General features: G+C 42.5%; 1 protein-coding gene across 4 annotated transcripts in view; it reads right to left on the bottom strand.

Annotated features, from left to right (window-relative positions):
- Positions 1-2,656: 2,656 nt before the first annotated feature.
- The window catches only part of LOC119164233 (uncharacterized), a 30,489-nt gene continuing 14,763 nt past the window's right edge, over positions 2,657-18,382 (bottom strand). For 2 of the 4 annotated variants that reach the window (XM_075871261.1, XM_037416382.2), the window contains 6 exons: positions 15,173-15,235; positions 13,531-13,599; positions 11,616-11,678; positions 10,023-10,091; positions 4,105-4,151; positions 2,657-2,804 (listed from right to left, as the gene is read on the bottom strand). In XM_075871261.1, coding sequence (XP_075727376.1) covers positions 4,132-4,151; positions 10,023-10,091; positions 11,616-11,678; positions 13,531-13,599; positions 15,173-15,235 — 284 coding nt within the window. In that variant the 3' untranslated portion in view covers positions 2,657-2,804; positions 4,105-4,131. The remainder of the gene's footprint in view (positions 2,805-4,104; positions 4,152-10,022; positions 10,092-11,615; positions 11,679-13,530; positions 13,600-15,172; positions 15,236-18,382) is intronic. The other 2 variants (XM_075871262.1, XM_037416383.2) reach the window with 1 other exon arrangement.

Genomic DNA, 18,382 nt, shown 5'->3' with positions numbered 1-18,382 from the left:
AGTCCTGAGTAACTATCACTAACTCCAGGGGCGCCTGCTGAAATGTTGAGGAAGGGTATATTCTATACCATGCCTAAACAATTCTTCATTTTTGCGATTACACCACGTATTCGAACTTTGGTACCATCGCGTGGGCTCCGGCTCGTGAGGGTCCTGAGGGAAATGAGACACCCGATGCTGCCGCCCGCGTGATTATTCATTGGTCATCACCTTATCTGCAGCCAGCTTCAGAACCCGATTCCAATCCGGCGCTCACCTTTATAGAGATCACATCTCTTTATCAATCTTTCCATGGTCTCAATCTTCGCCTTTGTAAAGGCCTCCCAATGGTGAACGAGCGCTGGCTTCTTTGCCTGTTCACCAATACTGTACTGTGTCCAGCTTTACTGAAGTATTTAGGTTCGGCCTTCTCGGGCACGTGTCCGCGCTGTTCTGAGGAGTCCTGTGACACCTATCACAAGGTTCGGGCCTGCCCCTTAAATTATACTTACCCACCCCACCCCACTTTCACCCGAAAGGACTTGTAAGGTGTCCTGGCCAGCTGCTCCGACCTTCAAGCAGAACAGGCATCGGTGGCTAGATCCCAGGCCGTTGCTCTAGCTGCAAGGATACCGGAGTAGAAATACATACTATGGTTTGTGAAGGGCGGACTCTTCAGATTCACCCCATCCATATCTCTCACTGTTAATACCATATTAAATGCTTTCCACCACCAAGGTGTTCATGATGAGTAGCTGCGAAAAGATGTGCACTCACTGAGCACCCGGCGATGAGAAAGAAAGTGTGCCAAAAGCGTTCGTGCTTGCCTTGATAACTAGCGAATACGGTGTGTCGAGGCACTTCCCCAAGACAGAGGAGCTTCGCCAGTAAATAATAAAGGTGATGCTCACTTTCGCAGAGGTATGGAAGTAGCCGCTTAGGCTGTTATCAGACCCCGTGTGTAGCTTTAAGTGCACTTAGTGGTACGAAAGAAGAGAGTGCCTGCGTGGGTAGGTAGAAAATAAACATTATCGATGACCGCAAAAATTCATCACCACGCTATCATAGGAGGACCACTGGCCGCTCTCACATCGGGACGGGAAATCCGAGTCTCATCGACATGTCATGCAGTCACAGCTCATTTGATTTTCAGGCCCTCAAGGAACGCTTATAGCGTGTGAAAAAGCGCCGGAATTCTGCTGGTACTACCAAGGCGTGGATTCTGAAACTCTTTGCAGCATTGTTTCGTAAGGCGATAAGCTGAGATAGTGAGGACATTTCATTCGATGATTACCTGGAAGCATTTTACAGGGCCCCATTAAAAAAAATGGCAGCATATCCTCGGAGTGAAGGAAGGAGAGTGGGGCGAAGCATTCGTCCGTCCATTCGTTTTTGCTTCAGTCCGTCCATGCGTCCGTCTGTGTTACCGTACATGCGTCCATCCGTCCGTCCGTGCATACGTCTGTTCGTGCGTCTGTCCCTGCCTTCGTCTATGCATCCGCCCCTGCATCCATCCATGCATCCATCCATGAATCTGTCTGTGTGTCTGTTCGTCCATCTATTCAACACTCCAAGTACCACCATCTCGCATCTTTTCATCATATATTCCCCATATGGAAGCACCACCATCCAGCGGACATTCCAAGGACTAAACGAGAAGTGGCACACGCACACTTTCTTACGGCTTGCGCTTCGGGTCTACTTCCGACCTTTAACCACCTCGAGTTCATGGTATATACTAGTTCACTGTATTCATGGCACTGCGGCCCAACGCTCGCTAAACTTTTCTAAAACCAAGGAGGTTACGCCCAGCGAGTATACCGTAGCAACCTTTTCTTGTCAGATAGTGCTCAATGTACATGCCAATGGCTGCTAATGGGAAATGAGAGACAGGAGAATTCGGCCTTCACTTTCTTACTGCTTTCGCTTCGTATCTACTTCCCACCTTTAACCACCTCCAGTTCTTGGTATATACTAGTTCATTGTATTTATCGCACTACGGCTCAACGCTCACTAAACCTTTCTAAAACTAAGGAAGTTACACCCAGCGAGTGTAACGTAGCAACCCTTTCTTGTCAGACAGTGCTCAATGTACATGCCAATGGCTGCTAATAGGGAACTAAAAGCGGAATGCTCCTGTCTCTCATTCCCCCTTAGCAGCCGTTGGCATGTACATTAAGCATTATCTTTCATTGTTTAACAACGCACAGAAGAAATCCCACACCGGCACCGCCTTGGAGGTCAAAGTGTTATACTTTTTACACACTACAACGGCTACGAGGGACGAACGGTTGCGGATATAAGGAGTTTTGTCCCTAAAACACCTGCACACTTCATTATTTCAGTCATGTCTTGTGCCGCGGTAGGCCGAAGCCTTTGAGATGAGGATCTCGTGAATCAAACACGAGCGCATCTCGGGAAAGCGTGGGCAGGTGTGTTAGCAAAGTGGTTCAGAAGAGGCACTTGATCTCTATCTAGCCACTCCAGCGCTATCCCCCCGCCCCTCCTTCCGTGGTGGAACACTTCGTACCACCCATGAAGTCTGGCCTGCGGCCACACGTGCAAGAAATCCTGAATTGGATGTGCTATCATTCCTGCATTTGTTTATAAAGCCTTAGGAGCTGTTCAGAAACACAATACATTATTCAAATATAATGTCGGCGTCATTTCTGTCATATTCTTTTAAATATTGGCAATTTTATTATGGAACATCTTTTTTCATCACAAAGCTCAAACGTGTGGTGGACACACGCTTTATTGTTCCGAGATTAGCCGAGGGTGAAGCAGGTGACTGAGTTTTGAAGAGCCCTCTGGTATAGCAAAATCTGCAAAAGTAAAAATTACTGAGTTATTGTAACTATTGTAACATTTTGCACATAAATAACAAATTTCAAAATAATTTTGCTCAATTTTGTTTCATTTCCTTGAACTGGTGTAAGTCATGCTTGTATTTTTTCTCTCCATTTTATGGATAGAAAAAACAAATCATAATACTTAGGTAAATAAAAATTAATAAGGCTTATTCAACAAAAAATACTGAGATATCGTTTTCGTACACCTTCCCGATAGATATTATCAGGAAGGCCGAGTAATCTTTTGAAAATTGATCATTGATACTATATCTCATCTTCCATTGCGATGGCACTTCATCCAATTCAGTAGATCAATATAAATATGCCTGACCTAGAAAAAGGGTAAATGTTTGTTCTCTCTTGGCTATAAATTGCAATGAGCACATGGAGCCGCCATATTGACTGGCCCTGTAGAAAATAAGCTGTCTATCAACTGTTTCATTGACTGCCATAAATTTACAATCAAATATCACCTTGCCAGCCGCAAGTATATTGCCTTGAAAGAAAAGAACTGGCAAGCACGCGTTTCCATCAAGAAACCACAGGAAATCATATATGAATTTCTATGCGAGAAAGCTTCTAACTTGTCAAAAAGTTTCTCCTGGCCCGGGAATCAATACCGGATCAACAACTTTCTGGGTGCTCACAGTACCAGTCTAGGTAACTACAAAGTGTGCAATCAGCAGCGCGAGGGCGAAATTTTCGTCAACTCGAAACACATGGAAAGATCTTATTTCAACTCAGTTTTGCGGAATCCTTCAAGGTGGCCCAAAGGCATATACCTAGGGTACGATATTCATAATATGACTAATTTTTCAGCCACTAGTAAGCTTTTTTGAAACATTTGTATTTTCTTGTGGCTTCGAGCTGCAAATATTAATTATTCTTTTTGTAACCATTTGCCCATCTTGCAGGATTCTATAAAACTGACGTGCAATACGTCCATTTATTTATATAGCATTACTGATAACAGATCGGCCATTGTGTCATTAAAGCTTTACTTTGTGCTGCTAATGTTCAGACCTAATTGTATATATGTTTAACAAACAATGAGAGCGATTACTGCGTACAGTAAAACCAGTCCTAATTTGGAAAAACGAATATACCTTTTTCCTATAATAGGCTATAGTGCACATGGAGGAAAATGTAAGGTCGGGAATAATAAGGTCCAGGAGAACGCTAAGACAATCGAGGTAGCTTTCATGGAAGCCAGTGTAGGCGTTATATAAATCAAGAAAGTTTTTGTTATAAAAATATGCTAAAAAGTACGAACCTTTTTTCTCTTCTACTCATTCTTCTTCTACTCTTCTTCTTCTTCGTCTACACAAGTAATTCGGTTATCAAGCCATCGCCAGATGGGGGACATGTTAAAAAGACAATTTCAATTACTGGCAATCAAAAAATGATCCAGCTTCTAATAAAGACTTGGTAGCTAGCTTACTGCAAGTCGTTAAATGTTAGGTGAAGATCACTATGCTAGCCTACTAAATTAACGCACAATGAAAAAATGATTCGATATTGCAAGGCGTAATTAGCTAGGTTTATATAATGTGCAGAATAACTCGCCTTCGGTAATCACCCATAGTGGTAAATACATGATCACAAGTATCTTACTGTGGTTTGCACTGTGGAAAAGTGATGACTTGATCTGCATAAAATCCTGAGTAGATGGGAAGGTAATCATTCCTGAAGCTGGCATTGTACCAATTTTTTTTCTGGATTCCTATTGTATTTAACCTGAGGTACCTACTTCCTCATGTTCGTTAGGTCAGTGTATGAACACATTGCATTTAAAATGCGTGTGCGTATGCAAGTGCATACAAGAAAAACTTTCCATTCCGCTGCGACATCGCTAAAACAAGTTGGTCTCATGGTAAGAGTTTCAGAGAGAGTGATGGCCCTATTTTAGAAATATTATGAATGTAGGTGTAGGTGCAGAATTTTAAAATTATCTGGATCAATACTTTTACACTGTTTTAAATTTCGTGAGCAGTTCAGGAGCACTCGGCTTTTCTAAATTTAAATTATTTCTGGCTATTCTCATTGACTCAGCGATTGGAACGAAAGGTGGATTGGTACCCGAAATGCCTTAAATCGTGGAGGCAAACGTTCATCTTGGCGCTTTAAAAAGCATCACTTCTTCCGCAGTGGTGTTCCAGTGGTTAGGGTGCTCAGCTGCTGACTCAAGTTTCTGAGATATAATTCTGGCAGTGGCAGTCAGATGTCGATTGAGGTAAACAGCTAAAGGCCCACGTACGTAGATATAGGCGAACGTTAAAGAATTCAAGATTGTCAAAAATTATGGAGCCCTACACTACAGCGTTCAAAATCATATCATGATTTTGCGCCTATAACAAAGAAGCATCGCTGCGTTAGCTCGACAGTATTGCCCACACTAATTGTGCACTTCTTGTTGCTTTACACGCTGACGATCAGCAGTTTCATACACTCCTTAGTAACCAAAGCTGTGCGTCACCCCCGTTTCACCTCAATGCTGCGAGTTCAAAATGCAGATCTTGCGATGTCTTTATTTCTTCGTGACGCAGAGCTATAGAAAGCTTCACATGATGCATTATCATGCACTTTTTGATGTTCTAGCTACTTACAGAAACTGTTTTGCAGGCAATGTTTCGGTCTCCAAGTCATTGGGCGCGCTTTCAGTTCATTTAGCGAAGACCACTCTGTCTCGTATAGAGAGCAAATATTTCCTACACTACCACATAGAATCTTTCTGCTTTTATTGTAACTCGGACATTTCGCCACGCCTTCCATAGTGGCACCATTAAGGCAAATTTTGTTAATTTCAGTCACTGATTAAGGTTCACTCATATCTGCGACTAGGATTGATTGGGAGAGAATTTGCGACTGGTGACGGCAAAGAGATTCAAGACGAACAATGTTTACACTGCATTCGACCCGTCAACACATAGAATTCACGTCTACTCACAGTGATCATTCACCACAAAAAAAAAAAAAACGGGCGCTTTATTTTGCTCATATGATTGTTTCAAGAGTTTGCCACTGCATTCTTGCGACTCCAAAAGTGATTGAGCCAAAGCAGTTGGTTTGCGACCATTGGGGCTCTTTGCGACCTATCGTTTTGTGACCAAACTGGTCGCGTGACTGGTGCTAGTCGCAGGGGTTAAAAAGCCTTTAGACAACATTGAGCCACGCCATTGGCGTGAGGGGGAGTGAGAAAGCACGAAGCGAGAAAAGGAAATTCCACCTTCTCAATAAATGGCTGCACACAAAACCCGGAGCCTGGGTTGGGAGCTTCTATCTTACGGGTACCTAATTAAAGTGGGTACGCGGCGGCTATGGGAATCAAACCCATTAAGTTCCACAACAACCTTCTACAGCGACGCGCACTGGCAAGTTTCCCCATTGTCTCCCACACCAGAAATTCTCTATTGAAAAGTAGAAAGCATATGCATCAGGACAAATACTGTGGACTGGGCGAGTTGGTGCAGGATAAAATAATATTGTTTTGGGGCAGCTCAGTTTGAGCGTGAAGGAAAGATACTATGCAGTCAAGAAGGAAAAAAATAGACGACAGTGTGAGTGGGAGCGCTCACACTGCCGTCTGTTTTTTTTTTTTTCTTGACTCTATAATATCTTTCCTTCACGCTCAAACTGAGCTGCCCCAAAGCAATAGCATCAGGAGAAAAACGCTGGTTTTTCCCGGAGGGCTTAGTTACAGCTCCTGTATAGAGCACGATGTGCAGCGTGGTTCAGCTAACTTGCACCAAGTTACGATAGTTGTGGCGCGAAAACAGAACGACGACAAAGAGAAAAGAAGGACTTCTTGCCTCTTTGCGTCTTTCTTGTTTCTTCGTCGTCGTACTACTCTCGCGCTAGAACTACGGATAGATTTGTGGGGTTTGACGTCCCAAAACCACCATATGATTATGAGAGACGCCGTAGTGGAGGGCTCCGGAGATTTCGACCACCTGGGGTTCTTTAACGTGCACCCATATCTGAGCACACGGGCCTACAACAATTCCGCCTCCATCGGAAATGCAGCCGCCGCAGCCGGGATCCGAACCCGCGACCTGCGGGTCAGTAGCCGAGTACCTTAGCCACCAGACCACCGCGGCGTGGCGCACCAGAATGTCATACCGACTAGCCAAAACTGCCACACTTTTAAGTTGCACCTAGTATTTAAAAAAGAACACATTCGCTCTGCATGTCCAATTAGTGTAGTATTGTTCTGAAGGATACTGTGCATGCTACAACATATTCCACCTTATTAACCAGGCTAATCATAATGACACCTTCCTCAAATTGTACAAATTATTTAAGCGAAAATATTCAACGAAATAGGGGTCGAAGCAGTTCTCCTAAAATGTCGGAATATTATAATAATGCTAAGACAACAGTGAACACGGTAACATGGGTAATGAACAAGAGCAAATATATACCATTAAAAAATTCACGCAAACAACACATATTGCTCAAAAAAGTTGTAGCTTTTGTTCATAAAGGACAAAATATTTCATGTGTGTTAACATAGCTGTGTTGTTTATTTTTTATTATCTTTTTTAGAGTACGCTGAACCAAAAAGTAGCACGGTGCAAAATATTTTAAAACACACTGTATGGTCTGTTATTTGCAATTCTAAGTATTGATCATATAATAGAAATAATATATTCTTGTAATTCTGAAGCACAAGAGGTCTCGAAACTAGATTCGCAATTTCAAGGCACAAAGTCACACAAACGAAAGAATCTGAGCTCGCCTTGAGGCTCGGAAGCTGTTGAACTCTGCTTGCCAGCAACTCCTTCCATAGCACGTGTGATAAATCTGTCCATCGCTCGTCAACGCTTGTAAGTCCACGCTAAAAATGTTAAGCTCATATCCTGGGGTTGCTTTGGACAACAGACTACCAAGGCGGAAAACTCAGCATCATTTCTCAGGCACATTATTACAGTGACTCAAGACACTCAACCGAGTTGTCTCTGGTCATAATGCTGAGTGACCAAATGACCAGCCGGGTTCTTCACCAACTGCCACTAATTCGTTCATCGGAGACCCAGTATGCACGACTAGTGCTTCCAAACCCGAAGGGACTCCACTTGTATTTTGAAGTTTTAGGCAAGCTTCAAAAATGGAAATCGTAAATAAAGCCCGGTTCCTAACACTGTGTCTTCTGGCATCCGAAGTTTACAAGCCTAATTTCGACTATTAAGGGAGTCGTTCGCTGGAAAAGCCCTAACTACAAGACTGCATCAAGCACAGACCTAATCTCTCAAAGCACCATGGCTAAATACTCTGGATATTCTCGGTGTTAAAAGCTCGAAAGAAGGTAACCAAGAGATCCGGCTTTGCTGCTTCAAAGCCTTATTGGTGACTAGAGTATACCTGAGCTGCAATCCAAGCGCTGGATATCCTTACCAAAGCGCGCTGTCTGGTGCTCGAGGCATATTTGATTTCATATATAGGCACTACTCAACAATCAACCACATTCATACTATCACTCAGGTAATAGAGAAATGCTCAGAGTATAACCAACCACTATACATAGCCTTCATAGATTACGAGAAGGCGTTTGACTCAGTAAAAATATCAGCAGTCATGCAGACATTGCGGAATCAGAGTGTTGAAGAAGCATATATGAACATCCTGGAAGAAATATACAGGGGATCAACAGCTACATTAGTGCCTAATAAAGAGAGCAACAAAATACCAATCAAGAAGGGTGTAATGCAGGGGGAGACAATCTCCCCAATGCTATTTACCGCGTGCTTACAGGAGGCTTTCAGAGGCCTAGAACAGTAACACTTAGACATAACAGTTAATGGGGAGTACCTTAGTAACCTGCACTTCACCGATGACATTGCATTACTGTGTAACTCAGGAAACAATTGCAACTCATAATTACGAAGTTAGACAAGAAGAGCAGAAAATTAGGTCGTAAATTATTATGCTAAAATTGAAAGTAGTGTACAACAACCTCGGAAGAGAACAGCGTTTTGATATAGGTAATAGTGCACTTGAAGTTGTAAAAGACTATGTCTACTTAGGAAAGGTAATAACCGCGGAGCCGAACCACGTGACTGAAGTAACTAGAAGAATAAGAATGGGGTGGAGCACATTTGGCAAGCACTCTCAAATCATGACAGGTAGATATCCACTATCCCTCAAGAGGAAGGTATATAACAGCTCCATTTTGCCGGTATTTAGGTGCAAAGCAGAAACCTGGAGACTTACAGAAAGGATTCAGCTTAAATTGAGGATGACGCAGTGAGCGATGGAAAGCAAAATGGTAAGTGTAACCTTAAGAGACAAAAAGAGAGCAGAGTGGATTAAGGAACAAACCGGAGTTAAGGATATCATAGCTAAAATCGAGAAGAGGAAATAAACAATGGCCGGATATGTAGCACGTAGATAGGTTAACCACTGGTCATTAGGGGAACTAACTGGGTTTTTAGGGAAGGCGAGCGAGTTAGTGGGAAACCGAAGGTTAGGTGGGCAAACGAGATTAAGAAGTTTGCGGGTAAAAATTGGCACCAGTAAGCACAGGACCGAGTTTACTTGTGGAACACGGGAGAGATCTTTGTCTTGCAATGGACGTAGTCAGGCTGATGATGATGATTATGATGATGATGATGATGATGGCTGGATGGTCTGGCCGCTACGATTACCCTGCGTTCTCAATTTTAAAGACCGTGGCTATTCCTGCTGATCTGTCAAAGCTGAAGAATGAGCCCATAACAAGCTGCATTCTCGTGGTCTCTCAGTCGGCAGCAAAGATGTGCGCAGGGTTCGCTATCAAGAGAAGGAAGGCAATCGAAGGTTAATCGAAGTGCCCCCCTTGTTATTGCGTCAAATTATGGGGCCCTTTCTTTTTCATCTTTTGTTATAGCCTGATTCAGTTTCACATGCTAAACTCCCTTATCCAACGAATTTTACAATCTCTGGTTTTACAAGCTTCAAGCAAAAATTAACAAAAAGCCAAAAATCATTTTGAACCAACATGTTGCAAGCATTGGGCATTAAGGTAGCTAGTTTCAGACACTCCCTCTTTTAAGATAAAAAGAATTTCGAACGCACATGGCTTTGCCACGCAGGAAAGTACATAAAAAGCTTTTATGTATACTTTTAAGTGCTTTCTCATAGCAGATAGTAATCATGTATAAATACCCTTTCACTTAATATAAATGTTTTAAGCAGACGCAATGATGTTCAAACCTGAAAGAGCAGAATCTGGCCCAACGCCGGTCGCACCACGTTGGAAGAGCCTGCTGATGAGTCCATTATCTGGTAGTGAAGATTTGCAAATGCGAGCAAAATCACTTCAAATAACAAAACCACCCCTGCTCTGTTTCATTTCAATGAGCCAGTACTACTTTTGTTAAAGCTCCAGCTTAACCATCCAAATAAACTTTTCGCTTTGCGAGAACGTGATAATGGGCTTGAAGGGGGTTACAATCCGTGCGGGTTTTGTTGTGTGCTACAAGTTTCAACATGCATGAATTGGCAACTTCATTAACTTGAACGCGCTGTCACCATTTAATGCTAAATTTTGAGAGCACTTATATACAATTTTAATCTTACAAAACGTACCTAATCCTTGTCGTTTAAACTTTTTTCGGTGGGAACAAAACTTATGTGTAATAAACCTGAGACACCACTTCTATTTTTATGTTACATGTTATGACGCTGGTCAATTTCTTCGTGTAGCAACCTTATTACTATTGCAGTTGTTTTGAAGTGCGGCTTTCAGAATTAGTCTGAAATTCAACACATATTGTACAGCATCATCATGAATTGAGTTTTTTGTCATTCATTTTTCATTAACGGTTAAACAAGCCCTGGTAATCTAGTACTTGATGAATAGAGAGCACTGTGAGAAATTGCAGGCATCGATGTCTGACGCGTTGCGCGTGCTTCCTTCATATTATAAACTTTTCATATATGCAATATTAAGAATACGAAATACATGAGGTATATGAATTGATCTGGGTACATCTAAAAAGTAAGTATAATTTATATTATTGTTTACTGGAGTCATTCCTGAAGAAATCCGGACAAACATAATCAGTTTGCCTGCGCTAACCAACCAAAAAATAGGCTGTTAAAAGCAACTCAGGTGTGTTGCTGTTAATAGGTTGGTTCTCACACTAGAACAAATTATATGACATCCAAGCACAGTTGCAAGTGATATATTTAGGTACGTGAATATATATGTGCGATTTACCGCTTCTAAAGTTTCTCACACCATGGTAAATTAATTTAAAAATTCATGTTTCATCATTAAGGTGAAGCAGGGAATGCGATACCACAAATTACAATATTACACGATGTAAAACCAGCATCCTAAATTCTTTAGCGTTCGACTTGGTGCTACTCAACAATAAAAGCTGCCTTTATTAAATGTGGTCACTGCAATAATGGAAGCTGTCTTCATGATGGTTATTGTTTCCACGCAGACAGTGACGGTATTGCAGCCCGTTCAATAGTATGAGCCGTCTGCTAATGAATTTTAAGCCAAGGCGCGCGCGACCACGGGCATTCAATCAAAGTACGCACTCGCATCCGGAGCCCTCTATCTGTGCTTGCTCTCTTTCATGTGTCTATCGTGCAGTAATAGTTTCCTCCCCACCTGAGCCGCCATCATTGTGAACATTCACACGCTTTCACTCATACGCATACCAGAATACGCGTGGGGTGATGTTATCGCAACGTGGGCTTAAGGCAAACCCCATGGCAACGCCGACAACTACAGCAAACAAGAAATAAATTCACCCTATATTTGATATTAGAGTGAAAATCACTACTAACCAGCACCACCTCCTTGCTTCGATTCACCGAGGCGACTCACCAAAGCATTGATGAATGGCTCACCTAAAAATGAGCAATGACAAAACAAAAAAAAATGCACAAAGCTGCACGGAAAATCCACAGATAAGTTGCAGCGTTTGTTCTGGGTGGTCAAAATATTTCATTTTTGTTGACATAAATATGCTGTTTCATTTTCGACCAGCTTTTTCAGTGTACGTCGAATCAAAAAGTTATCTTTGTACAAGATATTTTAAACACCCTGGTAAAGTTCATGGAAGCGGCTACTTCTCTGTTAGGTCAACCTATGGGGCGGATTTTGTGCCCTTCCCTCGTATGTGACTAGGGCCTCTGCCCCCTCAAGTTTCGCCTGTGGTCGACAGTGCAAGAAATCGCTCCAGAGATTTCCACTACTCATTTGCCAGCGATCGCTTGCATGAATCAAATACGCTACCAAAGAGGAATCAAAATACCATTGCAGTAGATACTTTAACTTGTTAATGAGATTTATGTGAGAGAAAACGAACGTACAGCCAACGAAGCACGCCTAAAACAATCGACAACCTAAACAGCTTGTTAATCGTCACCATCATCAACCTGACAACTCCCACTGCAGGGCAAAGGCCTCTCTTATGATCTGCCAGTCAGCCTGGTATTGTACTTTCTGCTTCCACGTTATACATGCGAACGTTTTAATCTCATCCGCCTACCTAACTTTCTGTCTCTCTGGCATCTCTCATAATCATAAATGGTGGTTTTAGGGACGTTAGACCCCCCATATCAATCAACTTTCTATCTCCCCTTCGTGTGTTTATTTTCTCTGGGGATTTAGTCAGTCTCCGTTAATCACCAGTGGTTACCCTGTCGACGCTTTACGAGCTCGGCCCATGTCCTGTTAAAGAGTAACTGCCTAAAGATATAATTCCATACCGTGTTCTCTCTTCATGCAATTCGCCACACCACCCTTGTGTTAAAAGAAGACTCAATATTGTGGAGTCAACTGTGCTGTATAGATTAAAAACACGACCAACCTACATACCTGCATGGTTGTTAAAAGTAAAGGGTGCTTCTTTCCCGTGTGCGATGAAGTTGGGACAGGCATTACTGCATTTCATCGTGAAACACTTTTTTTGTCAAAGGGAGAGACTAATGGGTATATGAACAACCATGGTCTTCCCCAATGATCCTGTGAAGACATTTTGTTTTTGGCTGGTGTACCGATGATTCGCAAAGAAGTGGCTGCCATCATTTTATGTTTTTTAAGACCGAGATGTTAATGACCAATCATGAGAGATACTACATGCAGAGGGTCGCTCAGGTGGAGCAATAAACGGCCAAGTATGCCAGGCTAACCCTGCCCGTGACAACATCAGCAGCACCACCAACACTACTAATCAAGTACTCAGAATCTTGTTTTCATGACTGAAATATTGTACTGTAGCTAAAAGTTTATAGCATACAGTTGTTGACGAGGAGTTGATGCTTTCTTGAGTTAGACAATTAGGGTAACAGTCACTCCACATCTCCTTAAGAAAAACTGAATACAATGTTTGCCTAAAAGCCATCAATGAAAGCTACTTTACGTACTTCATAGCCTGATTTATTTTGGCAAACCAAGCTCCAATATTCAACCAACCTAACAATGTGTGGTTTTACACATTTCAGGCGGAAACTTACAAAAACGTAGAGAGCTTTTGAAACCAACATGTTTAAGCCACTTGGCAATAATGTAGCTAGTTTAAGTCACTCTCTTTTATAAGAGGAAAAATATCGAACACACGGGACTTTCTCAAGTAGGAAAGTGCACAAAAAACTTATATATATTTTTTCCAGCGCTGCCTTATAGCAGATAGTATTATTGTATAAATACCCTTTCACTTAATATAAATGTTTTGAGCATACGCAATGCTGTTCTTACCTGAAAGATCAGAATTGGGCCTATTCCCGTTCGCACCACGTCCCACTAGCTTGTTCAAAAGTTCACGACCTGGTAGTCAACGTTCACGAATGCAAGCAAAATCATGCTAAGCAATGAAACCAGCTCTGCTGTATTTCATTCCACTAAGCCAGTACTCATTTCCGGCAGCTCCAGTCTAACCATCGAGATAAACTGCATCACTTCGCAAAAATGTGATAATGATCTTGAAGCAGGTGATGCTCCGGTCGTGTTTTATTGTGCGCTACAAGTTCCAACATCTATCAATTCGCAACTTCTTTATATTGAACGCGCTGTCGCAAGTAACGTTTTTCAATTTTCATGAGCAGCTCTGTACTATTTCAATATTAAAAGACGTACCCAATGATTTTCGATTAAACTTTTTCCTTTAAAGAGAACAAAGTTTCTGTGTAGTAAACCTGAGACGCCGCTTCTATTTCAAATTACCTGTTATGACGCTGGTCAAGTTCTTGATGTGGGACCTAATAAATACTACCTCAAGTGCTTTGAAGTGCAGCATTCAGAATTAGTACAAACTCCGACACATATTGCGGAGTGTCATGAAGACTTGAGTTTTCTTTTCCTTAATTTCTTATGAACGGTTAAACAAGCGCTGGAAATCTAGGGCTTGATGAATGGAGAGCACTGCGAGAAATTTTCCGCATCGAATTCCGGCGTGCTTTGCATGCTTCCCTCGTAATATAAATTTTTGATACACGCAATATGTAGAATAAGAATTGTATTAGCCATATGAATTTATCTCAGTGCATTTAAAGAAGGAGCATAATTTGGTATTGTTATTCATAAGTCAATTTTGAAGAAATTCGGACAAACGCAGTCAGCCTGCCTGCACTAACAAACAGAAAAAAAAAGACAGTTAGAAGGGCCTGAAAGATGTTGCTGGTTCTGCGTAGGCTCTCGCACTAGATGAAACTATATACCATGTTAGCGTAGTCGCAAGTGATATATTTAGGTTTGCAAATCTACATGCGCAATTCACCGTACATCAAAAATGTTACAATGTGTGAAATAAACTTAAAATTACCTGTTTCGTCATTAGGGTGAAGCAGTGAGTGCGATACAACTAATTATAGTACTAAGGAATGTAAAACTAGCATCATCATTTCTTTAGCCTCCGACGTTGAGTGAATCAACAAAAAAGCTGCCCTAATTAAATGAGGTCACTGCAGCAATCGAAGATTTCTTTATGATGGTTATCGTTTCCATGCAAAAATGGGTGAGAACGCAGCTCGTTCAATAATATGAGCCATTTCTTAATGACTATCAAGACAAGGCGCGCGCGACCATGGCCTGGGAAGCAGACCGGCGAATCAACTCGTCCACGACGTCAGCTACAAACAGCTGGCTACGGTTGCTGATGTAGGCGATCGCAGTACGCACTCGCATCCGGAGCATAATACCAAGCTGTTTTCTTTCATTCGTCTTATCTGAAGTAGTAGTTTTCCCTTCATTTGAGTCGCTATCATTGTGGGCCATCGCACGCTTTCACTTGCACACCTTACAAATACCCAAGAGGTGATGTTATCGCAATTTCGGCTTTATAGCAAATGACAAGAAGAAAATTCACCATATACCTGCTATCACAATAAAAATCACTACTAACCAGCGCCTTCTCCTGGCTGAGATTCACTGAGTCGTCTCAGAAAGGCACTGACGAATGGCCCACCTAGAAATAAGCAATGACAAAAACACACAAAGCGTTTTTTTCTTGTCATAGTAACAATTAAATCAGAACCAGTATTTTCAAGAAATATCAACAAGACTTTACCTTTTTCATTAGGGTGTATTTGTTGGTTTTCTTAAAATATAGAGACAAGAATTCTTATTGTGATTCACTTTTCTCACCTTAAGAACGTCGATTGCCACCCAATTAAAAAAAACTGATCCATCAATTTAATATGATGGACCCTTAAGATTATAATTATCATGCCAGCCATTTGAAAAAGACAAAAATGCTTCATGTCATGCAAAGATTCTTGCTTGAAAAAAATTCACTGAAGACTGGCAGGTTCGAATAATTTTAGCGGACTGAATTCATAAGCAAGGCACTGTGTGTCAGTAGTGTAACTGCTTAATTACGTGTCATTTGCCTTCCTGGCGTCTTTCACGCAGTGAATGCCAAGTTTCATAGATGGAAAGTGAAACTATAAAAATGTCAAGAAGATCGAAGTGAAGCTTCAGCTCAAATCACGCACTATTGCAAGAGGTATCGCGTCATGTTTTAATATGGTCAATCTCCAAAACTCTAACCACGAGATTGTTGAACCTGTTTTCTGCAGGGCAATATTCATTAGGTTCATGCCTTATATTCTTCTCTGCAGAAGAATCAGCACTGTGCTCCATTTTTTTTTCTGTTGCTATCTTAGTGATGCGAATCTCTAGACATAAATCTACATGAAGTACACATGTTACTATTTTCCACAAGTACATTCGGCACTTTCAATCGAGCGAGCGGCGGGATGTGGCTTTGTTTGGTGTGGCAACGAGCAGTGTGAAAACTGTCTAGGCACAGCTTACAGAACTAATTTTCAGACGTGTTAGGAGTATCTTTGTGCAATCTTATTCAAAGAATATACAACCTCGGAGATTCATTGTCCAGCCACTTACCGATTGCACGCAATCAAATCGCACGGCGTCGTGTAACAATAGAAATAAACACCAAGCCTGCGCAAAAAGCGCAGCACAGTCACAGCAATAACTAGAAGAGTGGCCTTTCAGTGTCTGTTCTAAACACTTAATCATTAACCACTGCAAGCATACTTGCTGGGTACCCACTATAGCATTATTATAATATTTCAATAATATTCTAAATTTGCAGACAAATCCCAAGCTTCGGCGTAGCTTAGTGGTAGAATACAGGGCTGTCACGCAGCGGACACGGATTCGAGCCCCAAAGTGTCTTTGGTACAAGCTTTTCTTTCTTAATTCGTGCGAAGTGGTTACGGACACTGCTGGCGGCGAACAACTATGGTACCGCACGTGTCCCGAGTTGGAATAGCAGATTTCGCTGTAAAGAGAAAGATAGCAGTAAGAAGAGAGAGAGGGATAAAGATGCAAGGAAAGGCAGGAAGGTTAACCAGACGCACATCCGGTTTGCTACCCTGCACTGGGGAAGGGATAAAGGGGAGAAAAGAGGTTGCAGAAAGATGAGAAGGTACACACAATCACGAGCACACTCGGGGAGCACACACAGTCTACAGGCGGTCGCTCAGGTTTGTTGACTTGAGGTAAAGTAGCAGTGCTTTAGTTGCTTTCTGCGCAACTGAGGCAGATGCCCAAGGTCCTAGTATCTTCTGCACACAAAATGGTCCGGGGTCAAGTCGATTCAAAACCATCCGGAGCTGGCATCGCTGTGTGTCGTAGCAAGCGCAGCTGCACAGGACGTGTTCAATGGTCTCTTCAGCTCCGCAGTAGTCGCATGTAGGAGTGTCTGCCATACCAATGCGAAAGGAGTACACCTTTGTAAATGCAACACCCAACCAAAGGCGGCATAACAGTGTCGCATCGGAGCGGGAAAGTTGTGATGGTAGCTTTAGCTTGAGCGAAGGATCCAGTTCATAAAATTGACACCTTTAAAGCTGGTAGACGACCAGAACGTGCGTGTGAGATCTCGAGCCAGCAGGTAAAGTTGTCTTGCTGCATCATTCCTTGATAGAGGAATCAGGACTACACGGGTTTCTTCATGGGCTGAGCGGGCTGCATCGTCGGCTAATTGATTTCCGGTAATACCGATATGTCCAGGCAGCCATTGATATATAATATCATGCCCTCGTGCTAGAGCTTCATGATGGCAATGTCTTATTTCTTGTACCAGTTGATCATGACTCCTCCTACGCATAGCAGAATGCAAACCCTGAAGCGCTGCCTTCGAATCACAGAATATGACCTATTTTCCTGGACGTTCTTGAACGAGATATTGTAAAGCAGCCCTTATAGCAGCAAGCTCTGATGCCGTAGATGTAGTCATATGCGACAACTTAAACTTGATTGTCATTTCTGCAGCCGGAATTACAGCGGCACCTGATGAGCTGCTGGATGAGACGGACCAATCAGTGTATATCTGCGTTCGGTCTAAGTACAACTCATGTAATAATAGCAGTGTTGCTTGCTTCAATGCTACTCTGGAGTGACTGCTTTTCTTTTTGATTCCCGGAATTTCTAGACGTACTTGCGGCTGGTCGAGGCACCACAAAGGACAAGCCGTTCTCGCAGCTGGCGTATATCCTGATGGAATGCTGTTTAGGTGCTTGGCTATGACGTCTGAAAACGTAGCACGTGGTCTTCTGGAAGGTAGAAGGGCCAAGTGGTGGTCGGGGACACGGCTAGCATGTCGAATGTGCGCTCTGAGGCAATCCACAACTATATATGCACTGACCGGATGGTCTTTGGCAAGCATGATTGTGGCATGAGTAGAAGCGCATCGGGGCAGTCCTAGGCAGATACGTAGTGCCTGACCCTGCAAACTCTCCAATGAATGAGTATTCGATTTGCAAGTGTTAGTCAGTACCGGCAAGCTGTAGCGCAATAGACCCAGAAATAGGGCCCTGTACAGCTGTAGCATGGAGGCCACAGAAGTTCCCCATGCTTTACCGCACAAGAATTTCATGATATGCACAATAGATAGCAGTCTCTTCTTCAAGTACGCACAATGTGGGCTCCACGAAAGACTTCTGTCGATTATTGTACCCAGGAAACGATGCGTCCGTGCATATTTGACACTCTGCCCGTTGATGTAAACAGGGTATGGCGTCATTGGTTTGCGTGTAAACGCCATCAACGCGCACTTCACAGTTGATATATTTAGGCCTTGTTT

This window comes from Rhipicephalus microplus, chromosome 8 (genome assembly GCF_043290135.1).
Source record: "Rhipicephalus microplus isolate Deutch F79 chromosome 8, USDA_Rmic, whole genome shotgun sequence".
Classification (NCBI taxonomy): domain Eukaryota; kingdom Metazoa; phylum Arthropoda; class Arachnida; order Ixodida; family Ixodidae; genus Rhipicephalus; species Rhipicephalus microplus.
Note: the sequence above shows the minus strand (reverse complement) of the source record. Positions and strands in the feature narration are given on the sequence as shown.